Source organism: Lagopus leucura, unplaced genomic scaffold (assembly GCF_019238085.1).
Source record: "Lagopus leucura isolate 7727_CA_CO unplaced genomic scaffold, USGS_WTPT01 Super-Scaffold_100157, whole genome shotgun sequence".
Lineage (NCBI taxonomy): Eukaryota > Metazoa > Chordata > Aves > Galliformes > Phasianidae > Lagopus > Lagopus leucura.
In genome coordinates this window covers 13,442,122-13,462,698 of record NW_024962334.1, presented here as the reverse complement: position 1 = coordinate 13,462,698, position 20,577 = coordinate 13,442,122, and the positions used below count along the sequence as shown (strand labels likewise).

The 20,577-nt window shown below is 33.8% G+C and overlaps 1 protein-coding gene and 1 long non-coding RNA gene across 2 annotated transcripts in view; one reads left to right on the top strand and one right to left on the bottom strand.

Annotated features, from left to right (window-relative positions):
- The window catches only part of LOC122189801, a 29,442-nt gene extending 19,433 nt beyond the window's left edge, over window positions 1-10,009 (top strand). The window contains exons 2-3 of the long non-coding RNA XR_006181974.1: window positions 8,249-8,578; window positions 9,483-10,009. This is a non-coding gene — a long non-coding RNA (uncharacterized LOC122189801). The remainder of the gene's footprint in view (window positions 1-8,248; window positions 8,579-9,482) is intronic.
- The window catches only part of NEK10 (NIMA related kinase 10), an 84,370-nt gene that overhangs the window by 4,315 nt on the left and 59,478 nt on the right, over window positions 1-20,577 (bottom strand). The window contains exons 29-35 of the mRNA XM_042889176.1: window positions 15,548-15,596; window positions 13,453-13,490; window positions 10,911-11,011; window positions 8,228-8,338; window positions 6,403-6,511; window positions 4,924-4,976; window positions 4,785-4,840 (exon numbers count right to left, since the gene is read on the bottom strand). Coding sequence (XP_042745110.1) covers window positions 4,785-4,840; window positions 4,924-4,976; window positions 6,403-6,511; window positions 8,228-8,338; window positions 10,911-11,011; window positions 13,453-13,490; window positions 15,548-15,596 — 517 coding nt within the window. The remainder of the gene's footprint in view (window positions 1-4,784; window positions 4,841-4,923; window positions 4,977-6,402; window positions 6,512-8,227; window positions 8,339-10,910; window positions 11,012-13,452; window positions 13,491-15,547; window positions 15,597-20,577) is intronic.

Below are 20,577 nucleotides of genomic sequence, written 5' to 3'. Positions count from 1 at the left end.
TAAAATAAAATAAAATAAAATAAAATAAAATAAAATAAAATAAAATAAAACAAAATAAAAATGACCACTGAGCTTTTGCTTTTTTACCACACTGGAGAGAAGTGCAAGCCAACAGATTGCTGGTACAACTCTAAGAAACATTACTGGTAAAACAATCTTACATTTGGTTTATGAGACATAGTAAGTAAGAATCAACGTGGACAATCATTCAGAAGAAGAAAACAACAGAAAATGTAAGGCAACATTAACTGAAAGTGGAATAAAATGTAGCAGAAGATGTTAAGTCTCCCAGATATCACAAAATAAAAAAAAATCACTTTAGATTTCAGGAGTGCTGGAGCTATATACTTTCATCTACTGGCTAGTTTGGTCTGTTCTAGAACATTAAACTAAGCTAGATACTAATTTGAATTCTCTAATAATGATGAGCCACAATTAAACAGATATATTAATGTTGAAGAATAAATAGAAGACAGTGAGAATTTGTAGCTAGTAAAAGAGCCAGTAATGCATTTTTATTTTCAGCCTATGAACACCTATGAACCATAGCTGCAATACAAATGAAGATGCTTCAAACAGGCAAAATTCAGAATTCCTGAGTTACATTATCCTTCTGTGAGAAATACCTTGAGCTATTCTTTGAGTAGTTAAAAATGTATAGCAATCATTAGAAGGAGATTTGACAGCGTTCTTCTTTATGAAATAGCTCTAAGTACATGAATGGTTATTTTTTTAATTCTAAAACCTCAATAACAATGCCAAAGATTGCACTGAACAAAGGCATGAAATTTTAACTGACAACATATTAATGCATGCACCTAATTATGGAAGCATTTTTCTTCTACTCTTACTTGCTTTGCAGCTGTTTTTGTCTTACAAAATTAATGCTGAAACATATTTCTCGTAAGTAGACTTGCTATATCATATGAGCTATATCACTCAGTTGAACCCAACCACTGTCTCAGACCACTGCTATTTTTATTTATTTATTTATAACAAATCTTTTTTCATATAATTGAGTTACTGCTTGGATTAAGTTATTAATTTCAATTGATTAAAAATAGATTTCCCCATCAATTTGGGTATTACATGTCTACTCTACCATGCTGAAACATGCTGAAAGTTTGAAACTAGTATTCATTTCATAGTCACAAAAGAACTCGCAAACAAGAAGTAGCCTACTCCAGGTGCAGTATAATATTAAATCAAGATAGAAAATAAGAAAGAATGGCACAAAGGGTGTGAATAGAATAATTTTGAAACGCAACCTTTTTTATGCATGTTTATGGAATTTCTGTACAAGTAACATCATCGGAGTGCTGAATAATTTTAGGACATTACTGATAAATGGGCACAAGTTGATTATTCAAGATAAAGCTGATGGCCATTATCCTCAGCTGGACATTAATTCCCATGAAATGACTGGTATTGAGATAGTAATTACTATTATAATGAAACTGGGGAGAAAAAAAAAAAAAAAGCATGACATTTTTCTTATGAACCTGCCTCATTTTCTAAAGAATTAATGTTTTTTTCATCACTCAATCAAGTTGCCTGAATCATTTTTAACTCTTTATACAGTTTATTAATCTTACTACAGTCTTCATGTCACTGACCCCAGGTGAAATTTTGTATTCCATCATATATTCCGTGAATTCTGGGATCAGAGCAAGGGGCAACAATGATGGGAAAGAAATATTATACATCTCCGCCTAGAATTAGTAAGAATATGTCATAAAGCCATTTATTCTAAATCTTATAGTAAAATATAAAAGCATGTTGATACACAGCAGCTGTAGAAGTTTTTGTTCCAAAGCAGAATTCTTGTAGGTTTGAAACACTAACACTGTCAAATTAAATTGCCCAGCAATCATGACAGAAATTGGCCCTAAAAAGAGGAAACAAGCCTTAAAAATTTTACAAATGAAGTCAGTGGTGTTCTGAAATGTCTTCTGTGGAATCTTGAGCCTTATCATAGAATCACAGAATGATTTGGGTTGCAAAGGCCTTGAAGATCATCTAGTCCAATCTTCTTGCCAGCAGACCAACAAGCCAAAAGCCCCATCCAACCTGGCCTTGAACCAGGGATGGGGCACCTATGGCATCTCTGGGCAACCTGCACTTCCACTTCAGTGCCTTCCACCTCAAAGTGAAAAATTTCTTCATTATTTCTAATCTATATCTACCCTCTTTCAGTTTAAAATCATTACCACCATTACCACTTGTCTTATTACTACATGCCTTTGTAAAAAGTCAGTCTCCAGCTTTCTTGTAGGTCCCCTTTAAGTACTGGAAAGTCACCACATCTCCCCAGAGATGTTATAGGATAAATTTTGTCTTGCTGGATGGTTTAAATTCTTTGGAGAATTTGAGGCAAATCCTGATGACACACAACAGCTTGCCAAATAAATCTTTCAGCACTCAGTCTCAGCTATTGAGACTGGATCACTTGGTTACTTGGACAGAGTATGAGATGAAAAAAAAGTGCTGAAAGCTCTTAATGGCATGGAGTGAAGCATATTTTAGAATACATGATAAATCTTCTGGAAAAAGAGATAGATATTCTTGACAGCCAAAGCCAAAGCATGGTGTGTCAAATTTCTGAAAGAGAGGGAAAAATACTAATTTATTTGGGAGCAGGACATTAAATGAAGGAAGACTGAAATAACAGTGACAGGGGAACTAAATGTTATTATGCATCACAGCAGATAATAGAATTTGACAGTATAGTGAAAAATCTAGAGTGTATTGTTACTAGTGATAGATCAACAATTGAGTTGCAGTGTAGTTATTGTGTATCTGCCAGCCAAAGCCAGAACACACTAGAGTGACCCATGTGCAGTGGAGGAGGTCAAAGTCTATGCAACTCCAGTTACACACAGATATTAACAACTGTAAGCAAGAAAAAAAAAAAAAAAGATCAAATTAGACAACATACTTCTAAATTTCTAAATAATTTTCATTTCATTGCTTTCTGTTAATCCAAAATCAGTTTGGGCTTTGCTACAGGTTTTGTGAACAAAGTACAAATCAGCACTGAGTGGATAGCATGTTATCAGTACTGCTGAAGAAGTTGCATGACTTGGGGAAAGACAATGTGAAGAAGGATGCTAAGCTTACACCAGACTTCTTCCCCAGCCAGTGTGTATGTGTGGAAATATATTTCCTGCTCTTTTTCCCTTGTAGGATAAACATCACATAAGGAAAAGAACCTACACTACACTGCTAACCTGAGTGGCAATGAAGAATGTTCTCATATGTTTCCTCTAAAACAAACCTTCAAAAAATGCACAAATATGTCTTAAGATTCTAAAGAACAGCTACTCTGTGGGGAATTGCAACATAGCAAGAAAACAAGCAGTCCTGAATAAATGCTGTCACCAGAAAAAAAAAAACAATGTTAATTACCGCGTTGCTGTTACTCTCATGTGGCACTCCTGTATTAGACGTGGAAAGTGCTAGAATGTTTTCCTGTAAACTTTAACTGTCCTTTACATTTCCATTAATAGGTATCTTATTTTTATAGAAATTTGTGTAAATACTCATGCCCATATTCAGTACACACCTGCTTCTGTTACAGCAAATTGCAATAATATCCTTTCTGCCAGCCTGTAACATTTCTACATTTACATTAAGTCCTGCTGGATCTCAGTGTTAAAAGTGACCTGCTTTTCCATCATTTTTTCATTGATCGTATAATATTCAATATTTTTTCTACTGCCCCAAATATTGGGAGCATCTGATTGGAACAAAAATGTTCAATATCTGAGAACATTAAGAAACAAATTCATTACACATCATGGTTGCAAAAGTGATTTTGCAATGCAAGTGTACTCTGGGAGTTTAAAGACCAAATTATTATTTTATTTAGGGAGTTCTGAATCACGATTTTGCAGTACTTACAGATGCAGCTGCAAGACATTTGTAAGCTGGAATTCCAATATAGTGAGTAGGCTATAGAAATACTTAGAGTAACATCTGAAACTTCTTAAGCTGGAGTCTATAAATAGTTTCACATTGAAAAAAAATAGCAGATGTAACAAAGAACTGAAAAATATCACTGAAGCATCGGGACCTACAGATTGTTGAAATACCTTTGGATCTGGGGTAATTTTTTAATTATTATTATTTAAAACAAACTAACAAAAAGACTAACTGCAATACTGTGGGCATGTTCATTACTGAAAACACAAGGAACAGACTTGGTGGAAGCACTGAACTTCTTTTCTACTAAAGAATAGGCTAGCAGGTAAGAGAATAAGAAATGCTTAGTTTATGGACAGCATGGAAATTTTTCAAACACTCTCTATTCTTGTGTTCCTCAAGGGGTTCTTGCAGCAAAGACTTACTATGCCTCGTTTCAAATACCTCAGTTTTTTTCCATCCTCTACACTTCTGCACTAGCAATCACTTTTTCTGCTTTCCATGTTTACTAAGCAGGCCAACTTCATCCTTTCAACCCCGTAATGTTAGAATATACCCCTACTAAACATACATCTCCTAAAATGAAACTTTTCTTCATCTATGGCTTTAATAGGAAAAATTTGATGAGACTGCTGTCAAGCTTGTAGCACTCTATTGCCTGAGTGAAGAAAACTGATGCAGCTAAAAGAGCTTAGATTAATTATACCCATACCAAGTCTTCCTGTCTGTGCATCCAAGTATTATTATGATGTATCACACTAAGCTCCAATTGAAATGACAATCATTTAAACAGGCAGATGATACATTTATGTGTAACACATCATAATTAAATATTTTTTAATTTGAATATTCAAACTCACCTGTTCAGAGAGAAATTGTAATAACCACTTTCCTCTAGAACCTCCTCAATTAAGGTCTGCAAGTTAAAAGAAATTCATTTCAATAAATTACCTTAATTATAAGCCATAAAATACATTAGTACATACATATAAAGCTTACCTGTAACTGCTCATATGTCATCCCTTCTGCTATTTCAGAAGTGCCAGCAATACCTTAAAGTAAGAGGCAAGTAATGTTATACTCCTGGGGTTTATGTTATTTTATCAGTTTCTTAGCAATTCTTGATAATTTAGAATGACACAGGATGTTTGTTAATTTTGGTTATCAGCAGTTTATTTCACTGACTGTAATGACTCCTTGCAAAAGCAGGAGGGATTCCATGGCATGATGTGGACATTTGAGTCACAAGATATTTCCACATTATAAAAGAGTCTCAATTGATGAAAAATAGTGATTTCTTTTAACTGTTTAATACAAAAGAACACAGCAACATAACATTCTTTTCCATTTACAGTTTAAAGTGAGAAGGGCACACAGCCAGCAGTAAATTCTGATGAAAGTATTATTTACAGATTAGGAGATTAAAAAATTACCAACATTGAATGTCTCATCAATTTGTATAGTTGTCTCTGGGAAAAAAAACAAACTTTACATTTTAAGTTAATGTTAGGGGTTCATTTCTTATCCAAATGTCACCCTCGACACCTAGTATTATTCTTATTTTTTGCATTAAGCCTAGAAATTACCAGTTTCAAGACAAAGGCCAGCAAAACCAAGGTTTCTCACCATTCTTTCTGGAATTATAGTTTTTAACTTTACTGTGTCCTCTAGTGCATTCATAGCTATATGTTTTTCTGCATTTAGAAGAATGGAAATGGCACAAATGATGAAATGAAGCTGCACATTTCTCTTAGGTTCCTTCAATAACCTTTGCACTGTTGAGGTATGTGACAGAACATGTCTCTGAACTAGAGATTGTGGTTCCTCAACATAGTTGCTTCCAGTTATAGTAGTTTTGACTAAAAATGGAATTCATAATTTGTCACTGAGTATTTCTAGTCCAAATTACATTTGATTCTATTTATTTTCTAAAATACATGTATACACTTTACACTGTGTAGATATAGTAATATAGTAATATAGAATCATAGAATTGTTTGAGATGGAAGGGACCCTTAAATGTCATTTAATACAACTCCCCTGCAATGAACAGAGACACCTACAGCTACATCAGGTTGCTCAGGCTGCTCAGAGCCCCATCCAGCCTGACTTTGAATGTTTCCAAGCAATGGGGCTTCCACCATCTCTCTGGGCAACCTGTTCCAGTGTCTTACCATCCTTACTGTAAAAAACTTCTTCCTCATGTCCAATCTAAATCTCCCGTCTTTAAGTTTGAAACCATTTCCCCTTGTTCTGTCATAACAGATCCCACTAAAGAGTCTGTCTCCTTCTTTCTCAGAGACCCCCTTTAGATACTGAGAGGCGACGATTGGGTCCTCCCAAAGCCGTCTCTTCTCCAGACTGAACAGCCTCAGCTCTCAGCCTGTCCTCTCAGGGGAGGCATTCCATCCCTAAAATTTCTGAACCATATCTTTTATTAGAAAAATACATGCCACTACAGAGGTTTTGTTTCTTTACCTTTTCTATCTTCTGAAACTAACATGTTGCCTGAAGATGAGAGAAGTACCATATGCCAATCTGCTGTAAAAAAGTTGGTATCAATCAATTCAGGAGAACCTTGGAGCAGCTGGGGGAAAGGAAAAAGAAATAAAAGATAAAAGCAAAGGACACCTAAAATCTCCACTCTTCCTGAGACTTCTGTAAAACAGTCCAGCCTTCCCTACATAAATCTCTGATTGGCAGTCTGCCTTTTTCTGTTTCCTACACAACCAGAAGTCAAAAAAGATTTCAACACATTTTAGCTTAATGAAACAGTAGTGAACACAAGTACAAATGTTCTACCTTCTTCTCTCCAGAGTCATCCAGTGAACACTGCAAGCTCCCAACCTGCACGTTGCATAAAACGCTGAATCGCCTCCAAACTATATTACTGTTATCCAACATAGCTGTAGTGGTGATTATGGTAAAATTCTCAAAATGTGCTTATATATAAATACTTATTTGCTCTTACTGACTCAAAATACGTGCCACTTCCTCACGCTTATCAATTCCCTATCATTCTCTTTTTGCTGTTTTCTGTTTTCTTTGAGATAGAAATGCTCAGAATTACATCCAGTATTTCTAACACCTTCAATTTACGACCATTCACTTTATAAATACTTCATTTCTTCCATTTTCCTCAGTTATAAGTACAGTAGTTTTGAAGTTAAAATCTTTACAGCTGAGAGAATTTGTAAAATTGAAAATTAGATTAAATGTTATAATAAACATTTCCTTTACATATCATCCTTTTGGGCACCCTTTCCTGGCAACACCCACTCAGTAACAAATTAATAGAAAACATTTTGTTAGACTCAGTGTTAAGGTTAAAACATAAGAATCAATTAATGTAAATGCAGGTTGATTTACAGAACAGCAAATATCCCTGAAACTGATAGCTCAAAGAAGCATCTTTAATTATCTTGGGGTGAGAGTCAGTCCATCCATAGCAAACAGTGACTCAGAAGATTGCACAATCCATTGTGGATAGGTGACAACCAGACTGGGTTAGATGGGTTGTATTATGTCTCATATCTGAAAAGGATGTTAAGCAATTGTCCTTGTCATCAAATTCTCTATACACTAATTAACAACTGATTTGTCATCAATTCAAAAATGAAATAGCTTCCATCTCCCACAAAACACAGAAGCTGAGAATGTGGCTTTTGAAACCTCTCCTGACTGTGTCTTCTCCAGAGATTTAAAAAGAACATTTAGAAATTCTGATGTTACTCATTAGCTCTTTCCCAGCTTTTTCCAGTGCTACTGGAAAACATGAAGGCATGGTTCTTCAGTCACGCGATTCTTGCAAATCTGTAGCATTTTTAAACTGATGATACTACACTCATGCTGACACGCTATACCACAGTAGGACATTCTGTATTTTGGACACAATGGATGATTTATGCTTTCTCAAAATTCATAGTTTGAGAGGGATGTCATGCCAAAATATCAATAATAGTAGCAATCTAATTATAAATGAAGAAGAGCTTACAAAATATGTTTCAGCTTTTGCCATTAAAAAGTTTATTTTTTCTTCCTTTTCCCTTTTTGAACTCTGATGAGATAAATTTTGTTTTGCAGGGCCTATCATTTACAATATGTGTTCTACTGATCAGAGATAAACTTGAAATCATTATGTAGCAACTGCTTACTTAAGAGAGCTCCATGTTTTCCCAATAAAGGATATGCTAAATTTCCTTTGAAAAAATGCAATTATTACACTCATATTCTTGTGATATTAATACTGATAGCTTAATTCAAATAGAAGAAGAGACGACAAATAGTAATTAGTATACTGCACCTTTTTCATTTCTGATTTCAGATTACAAGGATTGCTCTGCTGACTGAAGAGGGACTTCTTGAATCTCTCAATGACTCTCCTTTTCAAGTTGCACTGCAAAGCTGGAGGAAGCTACACGACACAGAGAAACAGATGTTTTCACCACCCAATTACACTTCCCATAAACTGCTAATCAGCAGTACCATTACTGAGAAAGTAGCTACAGTGCAAGAAGAAACATTAATGCTTAACAGCCTGGTAATAGGCAACAGTACAAAACCTGATTTAAATATATATTAAAATAATTCTCCTTAGATCGTTGATTCTGTTAGGCTTGGCAGATTATACAACTTAGTCCTTCTGGACTCAGAGGTAAGAGCCATTATATTAAGTGTAGTATAATTAATGCCAGATTTGCTTCCTTGATCTTTGAGATTTCAAAATCATTTTTATGCTCCAACAGTAATGCTGGAGCTTCAATAGCTTCAGCTGTTGGTCACTGCAGTCATATTGATAGTCACATCTGTCACCGATCCACTTGATCACCATTCCATACTATGCGCTAGTCTTTGGAGAAAATCTCCTGTTTCTCCATAGTTTATCTTCAGACAGTGTTTGTAAAACAATAATTTTCTGTTATTTAGTATACACTTTATAATCACTATCACTGATGTAAATTCACATAGTGCCACTCCATCGAATTCAGCAAGTTATTTAATTACATAAGAAAGCTTTGGCCCTTGATTCACATTCAAAGCGCTGTCACAGCGTAAATTACAAAGAAAGACTGTTTTGCTTCTGAAACAAACTACTGTTCTTAGATAGTTATAAATTTGGAACGTTATATTGGCCTCACAGGAGCCACTCCTAATTTCCTCTGGCAAACCACAGACTGAGTTTAAATTCTAAAACTTCATCAGACAGCTGGCTGCATACAGTTTTCTGTTGCAGATGAATATTACTGTCTTTTCAGGCCGATATATGAGGGGAAGAACATGATGCAAAAGAAATGGCTGCAAGATACTCTATAGGCTACATACCACTGCAATAACCATGTGCAGTTAATGTACCATGGCAATGCTGGGACATTCTGAGGCAACAGTGGTAAAGGACTAGTTCACTGCATGAAAAAATCAGCAGTGCTCTATGCAGTACTGTTCAATTTTAGCTTTTGTTTTAAGGAAATCAGATGCCAGATCAGTTAAAAAAAAATTAAAAGGCTGACGATTTACATTGTGCTTTTTTAAAAGCTTTCTCTTAAATTATTTTCCAACAGATCAGTCTGGCTCTTGTTCCCATGGAAACTGGACTGGGAAGGCTGCTTTGATTGCCAAGAACTAACAGCAAAGAACTCTGCCTTGTAAAGTTCAGTTTCAAATTGTCAGCTGAAATATGTAATTGGGAGTTGTAGAAACAACTATGTATTATAAAAAATATTCCACCTTATATCTGCAAGAATCTAAGCATTCAAAAAGCCATTGCACACAGGAACAAGTAGAGATTTGGATCCTGGTACCCCTACCTTCTAACTCTGAGACCAACTGTCACTGAAAGGTGCTACCACTGCCTCAGTGGCCAATCTAGATAGAGAGCCTTTGAGTTACTCTTAGTTCTCAGTTACAAGAACTGGCATTGACGAGTAGGACACTAGAGAAAATCTTCTTCACGATAGAGGGTAAGTTCATTAATATGCATCAGGCACAAACAAGTAATATAGTAATACAATAATACAGCACATAAAGTCTGAACTGCCTCATTTCAGTTAGCAGGAAATGGGCTTACTATTGCAATAACTTATGCCAAATCCAGTTATTTTAAATTACCATTTTTTCTTTGTTATAATAATTTATTTCCTGTTATCTCTTTCAATAGATCTGACAGTTTGAAGAAAACACTCAAGACATGTCCAATGCATCTAATTTCAGTTATGCTATTATGTTTTAAACAAGTTCGGCTCAGCAATCTGAAATGCCCTGAGGTGATAAACATCACTTCCAAATACAAACCATTCATTTTACAAAGTAAGAAGATGTTTATTTATGAACAGCATATTTTGCAAGTAACTGAATGACAATCATCTTTCTGGCAAACAAAAGTCTTCTATCACATTTTTAACTGAGAGCTCAATGCAGATTTATACCAGGTCCATTTTTGTTTCGGAATCAGCATGAAATAACTTTAACATTCTTTCATTATTAAACATTCAAACAATTTTAAAATAAGTCTGAAACTTGAAAAAATACATATTGACATATTAAAATATTTAAAATTCAATATTTAGGATAGTAAATCTAGTGTAATATTTCTTAAGAAATTATTACCACATATTGATAATAGAAATTATTATTTAGAAAATACGACTATAAAGGAAAGAATTTTATGTACTCTTCATGTCAGTGTGCAGCATTGTCACCTGAAATGTTCATATTGCTGACATGACAGAATGTTATAAAAATAAATCACCGTACAATCCATTTTTCTGAGGGGAACCAATGAATTTTTTTCATGACTCAATTATTGCCATCCTCCACACACTAATATTTGAGGTTAGTCTTCATTTAAATGATGTATTTTTAAAACATCCTGCCATCTGCAAAAATGTCAAGTTCTGTTGTTTTTAACGAACAGCAACTAAATTAGCAGCACTTTGACAACAGCAAATAACTGAAATGGATAGAATGTCAGAAGCAACAGTAATGCATACTTGAGTGATGAAGATAATTTTGTGCAGCTGAATAAGAATCTGCTGAACAGGGTCACTGATCTGACGCACTTTCCTTTGTGATACAGCAATTCCTGCCGATGCTGTAGATGACAACACTAAAATCAGGACAGCTCATTTTACTGCCTTTACATATTAATAGTGAGCACTGTTTAAAACCTGCAAATTTAAATATTGAGTTTTTATGCATGACCTGTTTTGCTAGTGGTGTTGGGAACAACAAGAACAAAAAAGAATAATCTGAAAACTTAAAAGTTTAGATAATGGAATTAATAATGGGTTTCAAAGGAAATCCCTACCTCTGATTCATTACACTAAAATTTACTTTATCTAAAAAAAACCTATATATTTATTAACATACCTCTCTAATGATAAAAGTTTTTCTATATTTATTCATAAGGGAATCTAAAGATACTATAAACATAAATTATTTTAACAAAATGATCTTTCTCTACGGAATAAAACACTTTTTTTCAAAAAAAAAAAGTATTTTGATGTCATGAAATTAATTCCCCTTTTACCACTAAGAATTCAATTATATCTTATATCTAACTTGGAGAATATTAAAATCTATTTTCAAATTGCCTTGTAGTGTTGTGTTTTGTTTTATCCCAGCTAATTCTTGTTTCCAGTGCCTAGCAGTAGCTTGTTTTGACAGAAAGATGTAGAAAATTTGCAAGAAGCTATGAATTTTCTGTGTCTTCTCTGTATTGCATCAGAAAGTTAGCACTTTCTTTTCTTTGTCAGAAATTCCTCCCCATGAGAGATAACCCTACCAAAAGAAGAAATAAGAATATACCCACGGAGATTGCTGGCTTTTTTAAAAAGGATATGGTAACAAGAATGAAAATTCCACTGAGAGGGAGAAATACTAAAATTAATTAGTCCATCACTGAACTACTACCATTTCTTCCTGTTGAATTTCTTTTTCCATTGACTCCTCTAAAAAGAGTCAGAAGGGAGACATTCACAGGTTGAAGTTTTTAGGGACTAACCAGATCTGAGTCGAAGCCTGCCACAAACTAAAGAAGTATGGACAATATAATTCTCCATGACAAAGAGCCACTTCTGGTATGATCAAGAAGACAGGGACTTCTTGTCAGATTTTTTGTTGCAATGCTTTTTGGCAGATAGGCTGAGAGGGGCATTACAGTTCTGCATTTTTTCTGGTCCCTTCCTAACCACCAAAAAGAGAAAGAGAGCATTTCCCTTGAGCTACTGAAAGAATTTAGCTTCATTTTTCAGCTAGGTAATGGTGAGAGCTATGTTGTAACAATCTAATACATGATATGCCACAAATAGAACAATTTTTTCTTTAGCTCTATTCATCTCATTTTCAGCAATCTGCCAACTGTTTTACCAATAATAGATTAAGTTCTCACAGCAATAGCATGGTCTTGTCATTACAGTCTTGGAATCTTCTGTTCTTGTTAGGACACCGATAAAAACTTATTTCCTCAACACATTACCTTTTTCACTGGTTCCTATCTTGTGGTATTTGACTTCTTTGTTGCTATTGGCTTGTGTTTAAAAAAAAAAAAAAAGAAAACAAAGCAAATAAATCAAATAAATCAGTCCCCTTTCTTTTACATCTCTAAGATGCTTTTTTTTTTTTTTTTTTTTTCCCTAGGAAAATCTGCTTAATATGAGAATAGAAATGGCTGAGCAGAACAGAACAGAACATGTATTTCTCTGATCTTCAGTGGATAGTGCTTTGTTCCTTTTCTAGTATGCCAGCAACAATTGGACTTAGTGGTCTCAGTGGACCAATTTCTATACCTAAAAACACTTATAATGTCTATGTGTTTCAAAGTCAGATAAAGTCCTCAGTTTAGCTAAGAAATTCAGGAGTTTCCATAAAGTCATTTATTTTGGGCCACTCTACAGTAATTGCTTTGTTGTTTTTAAATAAAGAACAGCATTAATTGGGCAATGAAAAAAAGTGCTTGTGAATAGGCTGATTACAACATAATCAACGCTCTTAAGAGCATGACAATAACAAAACTTAAAGTACATTGGAGAATTCCAATAAATCAATATATTTATTTGAACTTCCATTTAACAAGAAAGTAGATTTTATTTAAAATATATCTAGATCCAGAAGCAAAGGCAGCAGGTTAGACCTTATGTAAGTTGTGTTGTTTTACTCAAGAAGAAAATATTACTGACAAAAGATATCAAAACTGCTTAAATTACCCACAGGACTAAAATCATTAGCAAAAGCTAATGTGTTTGTCTCTAGATCATTATAGCTCTGATGGATTATGGTTGGATATTTGGTTTGAAGTGTGTGTTGTTATTATAACAGCACTCATCGGTAAACAGTACTGAAAAGTGCTAAAAGTGGAGCATGAGTAGAGACAGTTTCAGGAGTAAAGGCACTTTCAGAATGAGATGAAGTGGAAGTGAATTTGAAGAAATAAAAGAGTAGATATTACATAAGCAACAGAAAAAAAAAAATTAATTGGGAATTTTTAAGTTTAATTTCAATTATAATTTTTTTTTATTATAAGTGTAAAATTACCTGGTCGTAGTCTTGATCCCAGGCCTTCAATACAGTCTCTATTATTAAAATAGAACAAAAGAGGGACAAAAAAAACCCAACAACAACACAAAACAAAGAAGAACTCAGAGCAAAATTGTTGTAGTTATGCTGGGCATTAGAGGCTGTAGAGGAAATATTAATATCTTACTCATCTTACTCATGTTTCCTCTAAACAAAGTCTACCCCATTTCACTAGTTTTTGACTGTTCATTCATAACTCAAATAAAGTTTACTTGTCCCAAGTAGCTTGACTTACAAAGTATATAAAGTATAGAAAATATATTATTTTCCTATTATATTAGACATATTTATTTTCCTATAGAATATATAATAATAAAATTTTCAAGAAGCTATGAAGAAAGATATGGTGTTGCTAATGTTTAAAAAGGGGCAGAGATGGAGAAAAAATAAAGGTGGTTGCTTCAGCACTCAGCCACTTGAAGGTTGCCACTACTGATTATAACAGGACAAAAGCTGGAAAGCTAGTGAGTGATAAGTGACCAACTGGATGGTTATGTTCCTAGCAAGAACATCTTTGAAAGCAAAAATAAAGTGATAGGTAAAGCACAGCTAGAAAAAGGGTGCACAGATGATGATAGCGTTGAAGGTAAAGGTATAGAAATGTGCCCTGTAAACGTGTTCTTGAAGGGCAATTGAGTGACTAGAATGTATGCAGTGCAACAGTGATATTGATTGCATGATTGCATGACAGTCCTATGAACTCAAGCATCAATTTAAGCAGACTACTCAGTAGCAAAGATTATATCTTAGAGATGTAAAGGCAGAACAGCTAGATAAATATATTAATATATATTCTTATACATATTATTCTTATATATTCTTATGTAAATATATTCTTGAAGGCAAGAAGTCTGAGAGACATGCAGGTTAAAGCAGAGGCTCAGATCTCAAGGTATTATTGGTCAGGATAGGTAGAACTAGAAGCACGGACAAATTTCCTTGTAGTTATACAGAACTCAACTGTAAGCTTCACAGTCGAAAAAAAGATCTTACAGAGATGAGCTTACAGAGATGAGCTATGATATAAAGCTAATTTCATTATTTGTAGCATGATTTTGCAGGTATGAATAAGAATATGCAAAGAAAAGATGCAGAATTAAGAAGACAGCAGATTAGGTGATAAAGCCATGTGCAATCCTTGGAAAAGTCCTTAAAAATAGCTTAAAAAAATAGGAGAATAGAGTCAGAAAAACACTGTTTTAAGAAGATTAATTTTAGATTAAGTGCCAGTGGTAAATAGCAGATAAAGAAAACAGACCCTGATTTGGAAGAGGTTATTAAGTAGCTTAGTAAGAAATGTTTAGTAATATTTTTTAAGTACAACTGGGCCTACAGAAACAGGAAAGGCATAAATGCAGTTATCATAAGGAAGTTAAAAGTTAAAAAGAAAACAATCAGGAGGTATTTTGCATGTGAAAGAAAAACAGTAATTAAGCTATAAGGAACAGAATCTATGGATTAGGACAAAGACACCAGAAAAAATAATGAGTGGTAAAGAATGCATCTGAGGCATTTCTGAACTAATTACATCAGGAAAAGAAAGATCTTTGCAGGGAGAATGGGAGTGGCCATACAATATTTTGTTTTGTTTCATTTATGTTTTGGAAGCAATGAGCAGCACTACAGAATTCCAAAAAATTAAGTTTGTATTGAAGGTCTACATGAAATCAAAGGGGTGTGATATTATTTGACAATATCAAACATGTAAACACAATTTTGCATGGAAAAAACAGCTGTGAAAAGATTCAAAACCAGAATTTTCTAATCAACTTACATCATTTTAATGATGATGTAGCAATGTCCACTTATAAAACTCCATCAGTTTAATGCCAGTCCTTAAATTATTCACATAAAGTTTCTGCGTGCAAACATGTTCAGGGTCTTAAAGCACTCTAAATATTGTAGGCTGATACAAAATGAAGTTGTAACAATGAACAAGGAATTGTTTAATGGAGGTAATTGTGCAGCTTTTCTGTTGTGAATTTACTGACTGTAACTGATCATAACAATGACAATTTATACAATCTATATTAAAATTATAAATAGTACGTACCTAATCTGAGGTTGTCTTTCAGAAGTACCAAGGTTTTGTTTTATGATACCTGAAACGAATGCATAAATATTGTCTCTGCATTCAAAAACAATTATATATATCTAAGATAATTCTTTCTATTTCTCAGATTAGCTTTGAAAATAACTTTTAAAAATCAGGGGTAGACAAACTAAATTCACATTTGCTGTTTGATGTGTCAAAAATGAGCTTGTGTTTTACTTCCAACCCTGCAGAATTCACAGAATTTCACTGAAACAAAGAACACATGCAGACTGCAGGACCACAGATGTATCTGGGTTAGCATTAAGTACTTAACTCAGTTACTGCTATCACCATAGTCACAACAGCATCTCTAGTCTGTGTAAGAACATAAAAAATTTGCCCATTTTCTAGGAGGACCTTGGATGGGTTGTCTAAAGCTTGTTTTACCAGAGTTTTATTGCCACCAGTCTATTAGTTAACTATTTAAACTTACTGCTTTAATAATTATACTGATTTTAAGACAAGAGTATGATGAGGTATTGGTCAAACACCCAATCAGCAATAAAACTGAACCTGAACATATATGTCATGTATTGCATACTGCCTAAAAATGTGAAAAAGGTGAGTAATATTTGGTGAAATTGATTATTTATGCACTTGGAAAGTACTGTCTTAAAGCAAGCATTTGTCTTAAGCTACCATCTTAAGCCTGAGACTTAAAACATTGCTACAAAACCATTTATTTGACACTAATTTTGACATGAGGCCACTCCATCCTACATGGTATCTCACTTTGAAAGGGGAGGAATAAATACATGCTTAAATCAAAAGATATTTCATCTGGCCAAAGGTCTAACTAGAAAATGAGGAAATTTATTTTTCCCATACAATCAATAATTTTCAATACAAATCCCCACCTTCTTGACTACATAAGATGTTCTTCCACACTAATAATATCACAAGCATTCCTATAAAACAAGAATAGTGCCACCTAGTCATTCAAATGTAGCTTAAAAGGCAAAAGATAACAAACTTCTTACACTATTTTACTTTCTGTTGGTATTACTACTACAGTCATTAGTTCTAGAACAATAATAGCTTTCAGAGAGCAAATATTTCTGAGAATCTTAAACCTTCTTGTGTTCAATCACATTTTCAGATGTGAACTGAAATATAAATCTTCTATTTTTCCTACTTACCTAAGATGCTCTGTCTTGAATGAAAAAAAAAAAAAAAAAAATCTTGCAGAAGGCTGGCTTCTGTCACACAGAATTCATTTAAACCCATCCCTAAATTATTTACCTTTTATTTAAATCAAACTTGTCTGCTTAAAATGAGACACACAGATTGAAAGAAAGAAAGGAAAGAAGAAACATTATTTTATTCCTTGCTCATGTTCGCAAAACAGCCATTGAAACTCTGTAGCAGTTAGACCAAAAGGTTTTCTGAGAGTACTTGCTGTACACGATAGCAAACAATGTACTCCCTTCTAGATGTAAAGATATTTCAATTAACTTCGACACAATAGATAGGAAAACGCAGCGCCTACTATCTAGAAAGCAAACAAGGACTTTCAAAAGAAAAAGCTATAACAGTTCCTATTAATGGAATACATAATTTACCTGTGTTGGATGTAGAAGCCATAATACAAATACAAAACTAAAATCTCCTATTGAACCTGAATAACATTGCTTGAGACTTTTTGAGATTGCTTTTGAATTACACTCAAAAGGCATTTTCCTATATCAAAAAATATAATATATTTAGGAAATATATGTAGGAGAAAAACTGTAACGGAAGGCACGTGGCTAGAATGCTAAGTTTGAACACAGCTGTTTCCTGAAATTTTTAAAAACAACTCCCTTTTTCCAGTATTCATATACTAAATTGGATCCGAAATACTATACTCTGTTTCAAATAAATGGTCTCTACCAGTAAAAAGCTTATATCTCAATTTTCTTGATCAGTTACTTGACTCATAACATTTGACTTGCAAATCTGCCAGCTTATATTTACAAGCACATGATATTTCACACCAAAGAGACTGCCTCACCATTCACTGTACATGACAAAGATGTAGTATTTTCTGATTCATATGCTGAAGTTAAGAAAATACATATTAAAATTTACCAAAGAAAACTAGAAATCATGCTGCAGAACATCACTAAACGCCAGTCAATACCCTTCAGCTCCCTTACTATCACTTATGCTAGAACCCCACTGAGCAGCCACAACAGGGAGAGAAGTCTCTTCATATTAGACACTACAAAAACATATTGGAATAATTTCTTCATTTACTAAGGACAAGGAGATTGACACATCTAAAAGCCATTACAACACATATTCACATATGTATACGTGCACCCATCAAACACTATCGACTTTGGTTATAATCCTTAGTCTTTTGTGTGAGTTATACTAATCAGATTAAGCCAGACAGAAAGAAAAAACAGATGTGTAGGAAAGTTAACTAGCATAAGTAATGAAGCACATAGTAAATTCTGACGTTCAGCCCAATGTATTGACTGGATCATATTTCTTTTCACCATGGTTACTCCTTTATAATGGATGGCAAGAGTAAGGCAACTTCTGTTTTGCTCAAATGCTTAACAAGAGGGAATTTCTCAGTTGATTATTTCCTGGAAAATGAAACATAGACCTTCTGCATCTTCCCTGTTTTGTGCCCATTGTTGCTAGGATGCAAAAGACACACAAGAACCAAACATTTTGATTAACATAAGCCTTCCTGTTCTGAATAGCTCTATGAAGATCCCTTAAGGACAATTTAAAAAAATCAGATGAGTCACCAAGAATTTTTCTGAGTGGTACTTCAGTGTTTAATAGATTATATAATAAAAGTAACTTCACAGCATTCATTGACATCAGAGCAAATAATCAAGACATGTTCCAATATAGTTCAGTATTTTCTCTTGCAGGCATCTTATCACATAATTTCAAGAAAAGAGCTTACAATGTGATATGAGTTGAAAAAAACTTGGAAAGATAGAACTTTTGCTTTGGTTTTCACTTTACTGTGACAAAAAAAAAAAAAAAAAAAACCCTCTGAGAATACTTTCAAGTGTAATCATTGATAGGAAAATTAAATCAAGATTTACAGACAATCTTCCTGAATGAACAGCCTTAATTAAAGAAGCAGCAACTTCTCAAATCATGAAATCCACCACAAACTATAACTGTTCTGAAAAATACAAAAAGCTCCGTGATCAGAGAACTTACAAGACACAAGGTAGCTGCTTTGTAAGTGCAGATTATAAATGCAAGTACAGTTCCACACAGCAGTTGACATCACCGAATAGGTATTTATTTCCTAACAAGTTTGTTGATGCTCACAAAAACAAAGTCGGAGCTAAAGGATGACTACTTCAGTGCCCCATCATTTGCTATGTACATGTAGAATTCCAATATTGACAGTATCCTAGTCTTGGAAATCTCCAATCACTGAACTGTATTCTTTTGACTCGTTTGAGCATTATCTGCACAAGACTCAAGTTCTAGTACTGTATGAATAAATAGTTTTTCAGAACATTCGAAGAAATCCAGAGAGTCTTAGAAAGCTATTCTACTAGAATATTCTGGCAAATCTGTGGTCTCTTGAATAAGAATTCTAAATACTATTTGATTTCAGAAATTTTGTCTGGAAAAAGGAGTCGTGAATCTCAACTTCTTTGATTACTGGTCACAAGCCAGTTAAGAGCAAGGATTCCTTCCAGTGCTAGACACACAAATGGTACGAGGTAACAGAAACAGTCTTGAGCAAGATACAGAATAGTGACAGGACTGTGCATTAAATCTTCTGAGCCTCATGAAAAGCTAGGAACTGAGCAATTCTGAAATTGATCTGTTGTATGCTTAACTTTTTATTGTGAGGAAGGTCAGAGGACAGGCATATTTACAAACTTGGGAAGTAGGATTTTTTAATAGCATATTTTGCAGACAACTAGTCTTCCTATGCCTTTCAGAAGCATTATTTACAATAGTACATTGTCCTCACTGCAGTGCAACTGGACATGATTCAAGGAAAGAAATTTTTTTTCCAAAAGGTCTTCCCAGAAATATACACTTAAATTCTCTCTAAATGTCAACTGACATTCTAGCTTTAGTGAACTACTATTCATTAAAATATATCACATATTTTCTTGCTGTTTGCTTTTACTAGTAGAAATGAAGTACAGTTACACCATAAATAAAAGCAAATAACGAGAAAGAATTATGATTAAGTCAAGATGCAGCTGGGAAACTTCTTAATTTTAAAATAAGAAAAATTTATACAAACAATAAGCTGCTACCATCACTTTTTATTGCTTTTTGACTCAATGACTTTATCCTCTGTTCCTTTATCTTTTCAAATTATAAGGATTTCAGGGAGTGGGAAGAAATACCTCTTCTACTACTGCCTCTATACATCTGAAATGTGCATAATCTGCTCCTGTAGAATTAATCATGTCAAGGAGCATGAATATGTTATTCAGATTCTATACAGACTGATTCTGACAATTTTAGGAATTGCTAAAGAAAGTGATCTTGTGGAACTGTGCTTTCTAAACTAAGAAAAAAAGTCTTTTTCTAAAAGCATAATTAAAAAGCAGAGGTATTAAGTTATTAAAAAACAGTTAAAATTTTTGGACTATAAAAAAAGCAAACTATCTGCATATCAGCTTCTGTACCACTAACAAAACAGCATAGCACATCCTTTTTAAAATAGCACCTACTTCTGAACTACAGGGATATTTTTCAACATTTAGTGATTATGATCACAATCAATACACCTGTAATTTAAACTCATCTTTTCCCGTTAGCACTTTCTGAGTTAGTTAGATAAAGTTGGTCACATTCTCCCCTGTAATGTTGATATGACTGACAAAACTATGTCTGATAATTAATACATTGTGAGCCAACTACTAGCAATCAATGGAGCATAACCCAAGCTGTACTGGAATCTATAATAATTTTGTTAATGTTATCTTTTCCTTTTCCATGAAAAGAAGAAAAATTTGCCAGCATTTATTGCAATTGATCCATACTGCTAA